This window comes from Planococcus citri, chromosome 5 (assembly GCF_950023065.1).
Source record: "Planococcus citri chromosome 5, ihPlaCitr1.1, whole genome shotgun sequence".
Lineage (NCBI taxonomy): Eukaryota > Metazoa > Arthropoda > Insecta > Hemiptera > Pseudococcidae > Planococcus > Planococcus citri.
Genome location: NC_088681.1, coordinates 60773849 through 60785118, shown reverse-complemented (window position 1 = coordinate 60785118; position 11270 = coordinate 60773849). Strand labels below are relative to the sequence as shown.

General features: G+C 34.7%; 1 protein-coding gene across 1 annotated transcript; it reads right to left on the bottom strand.

The window, feature by feature from the left end:
* Positions 1 to 1953: 1953 nt before the first annotated feature.
* Positions 1954 to 8877, bottom strand: LOC135847885 (uncharacterized). Its single transcript, XM_065367617.1, has 6 exons — positions 8743 to 8877; positions 8265 to 8563; positions 4027 to 4077; positions 3713 to 3901; positions 3457 to 3618; positions 1954 to 3354 (listed from the first exon to the last, which is right to left on the bottom strand). The coding sequence occupies exons 1-6, from the start codon at positions 8828 to 8830 to the stop codon at positions 2848 to 2850; spliced, it is 1296 nt and encodes a 431-aa protein (XP_065223689.1). The 5' UTR covers positions 8831 to 8877; the 3' UTR covers positions 1954 to 2847.
* Between the last annotated feature and the right edge of the window lie 2393 nt (positions 8878 to 11270).

Genomic DNA, 11270 nt, shown 5'->3' with positions numbered 1-11270 from the left:
GCATTTGATAACGCTCGTTGGGCTGATATTATTAATCAATTGAACAAACGTAACGTTCCTCATTTTCTAATTGCTATCATAAAATCATACTTCTCCGATCGTCGTATTCATTTTAAAGAGGTGCTAAAAGAAATCAAGAGAGGTTGCCCACAGGGTTCATGTATTGGCCCGCTTCTTTGGAATATTGTTTTTGACGAAATCATGTTGATATTAGAACGCATTTGGAATTATTCTTTTTGCTATGCCGACGACTCACTCGAAGTAATTGCTTCTAATTCGATTAATGTACTACGATATAGAGTTGACAAAGTAATTTGTTCAGTTATCTCATTTCTTAATTCTAGAAATTTAGAATTAAATATGTCTAAGACAGATATTATTGTTTTTAATCGCTACCCTAAACGTATGCCTAATGTTGATTATTTTATTATAAACGGTCATAGAGTTAATACTTCCCACTCGTTCAAGTATCTTGGCGTAATATTAGACGATAAATTACATTGGACTCAGCACATAGATTATATTGTTGAGAAAGCCTATAAGTACTTACCACTATTATTACCTCTTTGTAATAATACTTTTGGGTACTCATCTCATGCTCGCAAAATTATGTATTATGGTACAGTTATAGCGCTAATTAAATATTGTTCATCAGCCTTTTATCATAGACTATTTTTACACGACAATGTAATCAAACTTCAACGACTTCGGCGTCAAATCAGTCAACGCATCATCCGATCCTATCGTACCATTGGTGTAGACGCTGCTGGAGTTCTCGCGGGTGTTCCCCCCCTGCACCTCCATGTCGCAGAGAGAAGCATACGATGGCTGCTTAAAAATGATATTCCAGTGCAAGACTTCGTTCATTTACCTCCTTTGAAATGGCCAGGCGGCAACGGCGCTTCTTTAAGGAAAAAATTTGCTGATGCTACAACTAGAGAATGGCAAAAATTATGGAGTTCAGCTAAATTTGGTCGATTCACATACTCGTTGATTCCCAATGTTTCCAAAACACCCTCCCTTGCTGAGATGGATTTTTACTTCACGCAAGCTGTTACAGGCCATGGTGTATTTCGCTCCTACCTTTTTAAGAAAAAACGTGCCTTATCTCCATTATGTAGCTGCGGCAAAGACGAGAATGAGACAGCAGCTCATGTTTTACTAGTTTGTACACGATTCAAAGATGGACGTCCAGATCCTCCAATCGATGTCAGTGACACTGCTCATATCCACTATTGTCGAAAAGTAGTCCAATCGTTGTGGACCCTCGAACGTAATCGATTTCATGTCATACCCTCTTCTAGATTATGAGAAATTAATATCACCCTCTTGTTTTTTTTCCCTTGTATTTTTTTTTGCCCCCCCCCTTTCCCAATCTAGATATAATTCGCTACTTCATTACATTATCTATTTATTGTAGTTGATATAAATTCTTACTATTTCTTGTTTGTTGTGTACTTTGGTATGGTTATGATGAGAACCAATAGGTATTCATAAGTTGTACCTTATATTACACAATAAATTCCCCCACCCCCTCGTGGGGAATGGGGACATTTGAAAAAAAAAAAAAAAAAAAAAGATCTGATCATACTTGATTACACCTGTTTGATTAGGTCTAATCAGAGCTGTTTAAGTGCACTTGTTTTGACATATTTGATCGGATCAGATGCCTCTGGATCTTACTGAAACTAGCATTAGATGGGGTCAAATTCTTTTTTGGATTCCATCATATCATTTTGGATTGTTAAGTAGAAATGTATGAAATACCCAGACCCAGGTATGTAGGGCTACTAAAACACACTAAATAATTATCGTTACATTTTTTTCAAGCCTGTAGAAGTAGATCTTACCCGTGTTTGTTCTTTTAGAATTTTTCAAAAAATAATCCTCGAAAAAAATAAAATACAAAGTTCTATTATTATAATATGTACTTACATATATTTGAAGCATACGTTTCCAAAACGCACTAAGTCCATTTTTTTGATTTTGAGATAAACACAAAAAACTGTGTCAGACTAGTACATCGCGTGGTTTCACATTCTACCCTAGCAAAATTGCTTTGTGTATTCTTTCCAATACTAACTCCATTTTGAAAAAAAAAGAAATTCACTTTGGTGCGGCAGTAGAGCACGTGTTATGTTGCAAACCTGTGGACTTAGTGCCCTTTGGAAACGTAATATTTCTCTAGGTGAATGAAAAATGCTGAAAACGATAGTAGTTAGTGCCGTTTGGAAAAGTATTATTCTCGTTCTAGAAGATCTGAGTTGAAACTAATTTTTTTCATAATAATACTCTTTATTCTGATTACTTCATAGATTCGTTTACTCTTAAATTAACGAAAAGGAAAAAAAATCAATAAAGAAAACCATTTAGTTGAAAAATTTATTTAAAAAATCAAAAAAGAAAACTATTCTTCTTTTGTCGACACCAAAATGTAAAATACAAACAAGATCGCATTGAAATAACAAAATTTTTCATCATGAATTTATTTTTTTATGGACTTAGTGCATTTTGGAAACGTAGAAATGACACACATGGTTTTCAATCCCTAATTTCTCATGGAAATATTCATTTTTTCTTAAAACGTGATACACCGTTGCATTCGGGAAGCAATTTTATAATAGATGGCGTTGATATCTCAAAAATCTTAAAAATGGACTTAGTGCGTTTTGGAAACGTATGCTTCATTTAAAATAAATTTTTTTAAAAATATTTTTAAAAACTACATTTAAATGTTCAACTGAAAAAAATGAATTATGTCTATCAAATGTTGAGATTAAGAAAAAATGCTACCCCCTCCTTCTACAGGAATGATGGATTTCGGAACTGCCGAGGATTTATTATTTCTCACAATCGTCTTGTTTCGTCTTCCTGCAGTTTTTTTATTTCGTCGAGAACGTGCACTCTCTTAACCTCAATCACTTTGCCTTCATCGTCAGTCACTTCTACAGGTACATCGGTCAAATCAAATGGATCGCGGTGTTGATTAGGACGTATTTTCTCTTGGAAAAATCTCAGATTAGTTTCATTTAAATAGCAAGCGTACATCGGCGATTTAAATTGTTTTTTTGGTAAAAAATCCCATCCCGTTTTTCCAATAACATCTCCATCATTTGGGCAAATGCTTTTTTCCTCAGATATACCATTTGGATCAGCGTTATGCATTACGAATAAGATTCCATGACGATGAAAAGTATGCGGTTGCGACCGAACTTCTATGTAGATAGCTTTCCAAAAATACATAGGTATGGGATGTTTTCCATCGTATAAGAACATTTTTCGAGTTGAGCCCTCGGGTCCAGGTTGTGTGAGCGTTTCGTAGACTCCAGTTCTCACATAGGCTTTATTGATAACCTGCAAGTGACATTTTTCAAAGTATTAAATTCGTGCAGAGGTATACTCAATGCTGGTTGTGGAAAGATGTACGAAGATGGAGATATAGTTTGGAGTACGTACTTGGGTTACTTTTCTTACAAATATTTCTAAAGCTTGCCACTGAGTTAGCAGTTCTTTCCACATTGGAGCTGATAGGAGATTGTGTCGTGCAGCAGATTTCCAGTTTGGGAGCAGAAAGTCTTCTTCGGGCGCTAGGTTAACTTTGACAAGTGATCGTGAAGCCTGTCAAAGTTTTATCAAATTAGGAACTGTAAGTATAGGTAGGCTAGGTACACATTTATCGTAGAGGATCTTAGAGTGACACGCGAAGACAAACCTTATCGTATAAATCGTCAACATCGTAGCCTCCGAACAGAATTCGATCTTTTTCATATCCTTCGTTTTTATTTTCAGTGTTAATTTCGGGTTTCAGAAATTCACCTGCTCCCAGCATGTAGTATACAGTTTTGATTCGATGCAGCGTTTGATCAAATTTGAAATTAATCAGATCGCATACGATATGGTTCTGTATAAATTTTACATTATATTATGAGTATTACGATAGGATAACTTGAGTCTGTGTTTTCGAATGATCTATTGAAGGTACTCGTATGTACGAGTAGTAGAATTGATGGCATGTCTTTGTCTTACTTTGGGTACATCAACGTATGTGGTAGGATATTCTATGTTTGGTGTGAAAATCTAAAAAAAAAACGTACCTAAATTAGAAATGAAAGGCATTGAAGTCATATTTCAACATTTCTAAAATTCTGCTGGAGCCAAAAATTGTCTTTTCATCTTTTATATCATTTTAAAAACTCAATTGTATTTGGTAAAATTAGTATTTTTTTTTCTCATTCAAATTTTCAGCTCCCTCCCCTCCAACTAACCCACCTAGTCGTGTTCCTATCATGGTTGACTTACTTTTGCAAAATTGAACAGAAAAGCAAAAAAACAAAAACGAAAATAATTTGTACAATTCACATTCAAGTGTATACGAACCTGAGAAAAAAAACAGGAGTAGAAAGATTCTGAAGGGAGGAGCATATCAAATTTTGAGGGTAAGCCCTGCCCTTGGCTAAAATTGTCAAAATGTTGCCTTCAAACAAAAATGATGAAAAGTTTTGCCTATATTTTCAAACTTCATAACATGTAACATTTTTATCATTTAAAAAATACCAAAAAGCCCAACTTTTTGCTAAAAATGTTCCAAGTCTTGCTTTTTATCAAAAATTTCAGTTTTTGCCAAAAAGTTGTCAATAAGTCTCACTTCTTTGATGAAAATTGTTTTATTTTTTCCCCCAAAATTTAAGCTCCGAACATGTTTTGCTTTTTAGCCACAAAGAATTCTAAAAAGTTACACTGATTTTTCAAAAATTTGCTCACAATCAGAATTTTGCTTTTTTACTGGAAAATTGCTATGAAAAATTCTTTTGCTAAAATTGTCAGTCTTGAAAAAATTATTGAGGGAGAAATTGACGGAAAATTTCAAAAACTACCATAGATGGAAAAATTAAATAATTTTCTTTGAAGTTTTTGAATTTTCACTATGAGTTTAAAAATGGATATTTTTGAATCTTGATTTCTTTGAAGATGAGAAAATATAGACGTAATTCAAATCCTCTTTGGCCATCTGGATATCTGTTCATGCACTCTCATTCTGTTGGAAAATTAGTGATGGAAATATTGTGATGCAAAATGATATCTCTAGTGATTCTATAACTAGCTCAGCATGATCTCAGGATCCAGACGACTCGCGGATGTAATAATTGGTTTCCCTCCCAACTATTTACATATTTATAATACGTGGGGTTAAAGCTGGATTTATTAATTAAAGATGGAGCTATGAAATGATTGAACTTTCGACGGAATGATATATGTGTGGCAAAGTTGGAAATATTCATTGGATTCTCAAAGTCCTGAAAGTTGAATAATAGTCCAAGACAAATTCACATTTAGGACATGTTATTCTTATAAATAAGTAATTAGAGGATAAAACAAAGATAAATAAAAAGGATCGCAACCCTGGGGAATTTGGGAATTTGACTAAAAGTCGTGAGCAACAAAAAGGAAAATAAATATTAAAAAAAGAAAAAAAGGAAGAAGACGCAGTTAACTATGCATCTGGACTTGAAACTAAAGTGCACATTGTGAACCATACGCCATTTTCAAACAAAAAGGAAAATAAAGGAAGACAATGTGAGCCAAGATCTTGAACTTGAAACTAAAGTTGGATAATGTGAACCAAAGCAACTTGTGATTAAAACCTATCTCTGTGCATTTCAAAGAGTGATCTGAGACAGCTGAAGATTTGCGGCGACCATATTGATGTTTGTCGCATACTCGCGCCATTGCCGCTGCTCCTGCATTCATCCCTTTGAAACTACTCACCTGTTTGCACATATTTGTTCGAGACGATCGCATATGACCTTCATTCACGCCGCCATATACTGGCCCTTTCAAAGTACTTTGTCAAACGGATAAATTATTTACTGTTGATCAAAATGGCAAGCAAGTCAACATTTCCATTGACAGGCTTAAGCTAAACATCTCATTTACCTCGTCAGATCCTGCTGTGACAGAACCTGCCATCGTAAATCCTACCCCCATTTATACATGCTTGGGTAGACAAAGTAAACCCACGGTCAGGTTCCACTTTGCTTAATCAATGCTATTGACTTTTTCATGTGCACTCAAGGTCCACATGAAAACAGACAGCAACCTGCCAGCGCCATTCTACTTTTCTCCTTTCTTTTGTTTGATTTATCACTCTATTATACTACGATTTATGGCAATAAAACGCATGGAGAGACAAGACCTTTGAGTTGAAGTCTTTCCATTGCATAGCCACATATTTTTCAACTCGATCTATTTTTAAGTTGTCTTTGCATTTTCTAAACGTTACCACAAATATTATTAACAACTAGCATTAATCGATATTTTTTTACTCTGTTTATTTCGTCAAATTATTTTTAAACGCCTATTGTTAACATTTATTGTATAAATACCTATTGTTAGATTTATTCTTAACTTTCTCCTTAAGTCTTTTCCAAAGGGGGGGGGGGTACTGCGGTGACCATATCGATGCTCGTCACATACTCGCGCCGTTGCCGCTGCTCATGCATTCCTCTCCTCAAACTGTTTCTTGTTATCATTGTACTATGGCAACCATATCAATGGTCGTTGCATACCTGCACCGCTGCTAACAATCCTCATATGCTTGCATCATCGCCAACGCTCCTGCTCGCTTCTCCGAACCAGTTCCCATTATTGTCATTGTCCTTTATCCTGCCTTTTCGACTCACACCTGTCCCTGCTTCTTGCCATCGTTGTCTACACTCGTTCCTACACTTGTTTCTCTCGCATCCTCCTATGTGTAGATTGACAACACTTAGTTTAGTTTTTCTATGTATTTGGCTATGTGCACATGCTGATAAATACGTTGTAAGCTCAGCCTCGCGTCGACCTTTATTATTTTGCGCTCGTGTCGATCTATTTACGAATGCCCGTGATGCATTTGGGCATTTCCACATCTGCGGACCCTTCAATTACCGCAGATTCATTAATTGACCCATAGGAACTTAGTGTGAGAAACGATGTCATTGCAGATGATGACAAAGTCCAAGGCTGCAGACGCCAAAATTCATCTAAGTTCAATAAATCATGAAGAGTAGGAAGCTAAAGCTGGAAACTGTAGGAACTACAGTTGGAAATATTGAAGCTAGAGATGAATTTATTGAGCCCATCCGCAGGAGATGGAAGTAAAGTTGGATCTATGCTTGGTGGCGTCAATGTCTACAGTCCTGCCTATTTGTCTCGGATCAGAGCTTTTATAACTTAGCTTTTACAGAAATCAGGGAGGGAGGACGTGTGGGGTCAGTAGAGCACGCATCCTACACTTCTAGCGGCGCTATCTTTCACAGCTGGCGCTAGAATTATGTCACGTTCGACTATACTCGGCGATATTTGTGATAAACTTGTTTTCTATTGGTTGTTATCATGAGAGTGGTGGACAGCTTGGCACCACCACCTAAAAAACGATGATGTATTCGAGTATAATCGGTTACATTAGATAATTTCTTGATTATAATTGGACTTAAGCGCTACCACTACTGTGTAGGATGTTAAAATTGACGGAGCTTGGTCACTGACGTCATAATTGGTCACTAAAATGATCGTAAGTCTGTCGCTTAGGGGGTAGAAAAATATTCTGCTGGTTAAGAGAATGAGAATTTCTCTCCCATCTAGGTGACAGGAAAATTTTCTCCCATTTTAGGTGACTGAACTTTCTGGTGTAAATTTCTTTCAGTATAAGTGACGGACAAAAATATTTTTCTTTTTCTCCCACTACAAAATTGAGAATCAATTGTCTCTGCACTTATCCGGGGGGGGGGGGGGTTTGCGAAAAAATTACGAGTTTTATTTTTTCTTGCGAGAAATTATTTAAAAATCTCAAACATGCCAAACTGCCAAAAAGTTTCACTTTTTCTCAAAGTTACAAAAAAACTTAGATTCTGCAGAAAATTAATCTCCCCGATGCGACTCCCCCCTCCAAACAATTTTTTCCTTAGAGCCTTGCTTTTTTCTAAAATTTTCAAAGTCTCTATCAACTTTTTTTGTGATTTTTTTTCTGCTTGAAAATGTTTTACTAACGTTTTGTAAATTTTTCTCGTTAGTTCTGATTATTTTTTCAGTCATTAAAGTTACTTCTTCATAGTTGCTGAACGCGAATATGACCTTATTTTTTTCATCTGACCCATTTATACACGACCCCAGAACTCTTTCGTTGAGTTCGAAATTTGAAAATAATCTCATTTTTCTCCAGCCTATTTAGGACGAACGGGGAAAATTAAACGTAGTTTTGTCATGCTACGAACTAAGTAACTTACCGGAAATCCGATAGTACTAAAGTAAATCTCGTTCTGATTCAGATAAACTTGCGGTTTGACAGGCAACTCGCAGTAAGGCTCAACACGTGCTTTTTTGGCAACTCTATGTCGTATTTCAAGTGAATTTGCATTATTGCTTCGTGGGCATGCGAGAAGTATATCTGTTGAATGATGTACTACTGCCAGGTGTTGATGTTGGTTTGCAGAGTCGTATCCGTCGTACTTCACATCAAATATTATGTAAAATGCATTACCAAGCACGCCTTGTGTCACGTACAATGGCTCAAATTTACATGAAACTATGGAGAAAAAAAACCATAAAGAAACTCAAGTACAAGTACGAGTTAGCAAATCTCAAATTTGAAAAAAAATCCAATTTTCGCTTGAACGTTTTCCCTGAATGTGGTGAAAATCCTCAGGCAATTTTTTTTCGCGATTTACCCCAAGTCAATTCTAGATATTTTATACGTATTCTTACCAGATTTGATTGTATTTAAAGCAATGACAACTAAAACGCTGGAAATGACTCCTCGACTAAAATTCATTTTTACTGCGTGAAAATTCATTCGACTGATGCCAAAATCTTTGTATTACGGACTGATTTCTAACAGAGGTAGAAAATTACTGCGCGATTTGAAGGAAAAAGATGAACCAGGTGTTGTGAGAAGGATGCGAAGATGTTTATGATTCGTGAATGATGAAGCATGTGTGTAAATATCATTCTGATGCAGGCAGTGTTGTTGTTTGAAGTACCCAAGTACGAGCATGATTCATGAAGAATCTGAAGGTTAAAGAGCAACTTTCCGGTGGAAAATTTTACAGATTTTTGATTCGCGAGAAGGTTGTGCTTTGTAATGCAACTAGGCATAGGGAAATTCTCACCCCTTAGGAGATATTTTTCTATGCTTTCTTTAGACAGTTTTTATAACCCAATTTACGTAAGCCTTTTTTCTCTTAGTCTCACTATTACAAAATCAAATGAAAAATTATCGAGCACTTGCTAGCGTGTTTCTAATATAAATTATTCAATTTATTAAAAAAAGTATGTGTAAACGCCTTTTTTAGTGGTGCCCAAAGTGGGGGGCTCTAAAAAAAGGGTTCAAAACCACGAATATGAAGGGAGCTTAATTCAACTTTTTCATTTAGAAAATTGAATATACCTCAGAACGTTATATTTGGCGCAAATCGCAGGTTTCTAGTTTTCCAGGGGTTTCCAAACTATCGAAATCACGAAAAATGGGAAAATAGGATTTTTGAGTACCAGCGCAAAATTTTATCGAACTCAATATTTGATAGGATGGAAGTCTTTCAGATACTAATAAACTGTAAGCAACTTTTTATCGGGGTTCAAAGAAGTAGGTTCAAATCGGTGGTTCCAAAATTTTCCAAAAACCAAACCTCCCCATTTTTTCCTCCGAGGGTCGAAAATAGGAAAACCACCTCACATTACGTTTATCGGATTCGAATAGATATTTTACGCTACCTAAAAAAGTTTTTAAAAATGATACTCAGTGGTTCCTAAAATTCTTTTTTTATTCGCAACTTTTGGAACTTCTGAAGCCTCAAAAGTGGTCATTTTGGGTGAACTGACCACGGATTCGTATTTAGGACATTTGTTACAACATTTTAAGATCAGTCATCGAGTCGATAACTGTCTGGTGCCAAAAATGGCTTTATCGGGATTCGGGACTCCTCATTTTATGCCACTTATGAGAAATTTCATTCGATACCTATTGATAGGTAGTCAATTTTTCATATTATTACTTTGAGAATTATTTTAAAATATTTCAGAAAGTTCGATTGCAATCGAACTTTCTGAATTGTCGATTTGGGGATCATTCATGAATGATCCCCAAATCGACAATTTTTCAGATTAAAAAATTAATTGAAAATTTAAAATGTCATAAGTAAAAAGAATTTTTAAAAATCAAACTCAAATCATCCAAAAATTAAGTCACCTAAAAAATTTAAAGAAACAACTTATTACTTATAGGTTAGAGGTCTGGGGGATCTCTTCTTAAAAAAGGAGAATATTTATTCCGAACAATTCGGACGAAAAATTGAAAAGTTTTTCGAATAAACTGGGTGAATTTTTTTGCATATTTTTGGCTTCCAACATTTATAATTTAATATGAAAAGCTTAGCTTTGCTCACCTTGAAATTTCAGTGTTGACGAGCTTTTAAATTTTTAATAATTTTGAATCTGCAATTCGATTTTTTCCGTACAAACGATGAGAAGTGAAGTATCGACTGTTTTTTTTTATATTTACAAAATAGGTACCTACATATAAGTAGTATGCAGAAAATTATTTTATTTTTTCTTAAAATAAATAATGAGAACTTTTGTAACTAGGTATCTAGTTTTAAAACCTCTTAAATCTAATATTAATTACCTATTTTAATTTACAGTTTTGTGTTGTTTTTTTTGTATGGGTAGATTTCTAATTCAGTTTCACATCGAAAATAAAATGTACCCAACTTCAACTTCATGAGGATTGTACCTTATACCTCTACGAATGAATCAGAGAATGAACGGAAATTGTTTTTGCTTCCTTTAATTTCTCCATTTCATCCAACACATTTATTCTCCACGGAAAAAAAAAATTACAGGTAATTTTTATTATTTTAGCACAATAACCGGATCCCATTCGAAAATACAGTAGAATTTATTTAAGAACTTGGTATTTTCAACTGGTCACACAAAATTATTTTTAATGTGATGGCATGGTAAAAATTATTCCTCCATAATGACTTTTACTGTACCATGATAGTAAAAATTACACGAACCAATAATGTAAAAATTAATGTGTGGTGAAGAAAGAAAATACTCCACTTGAAGTAATTTTTACTATTTGAAAAGTAAAAATTATTCTATCGTAATAATTTTTACTATATTTCAATAGTAAAAATTACTCGAACCAATTGTGCAAAGATTATTAGGCGTTGAAGTAAAAAATGCTCGTTTTGAGATAATTTTTACTGTTTGATAAATAAAAAGTACTTGTG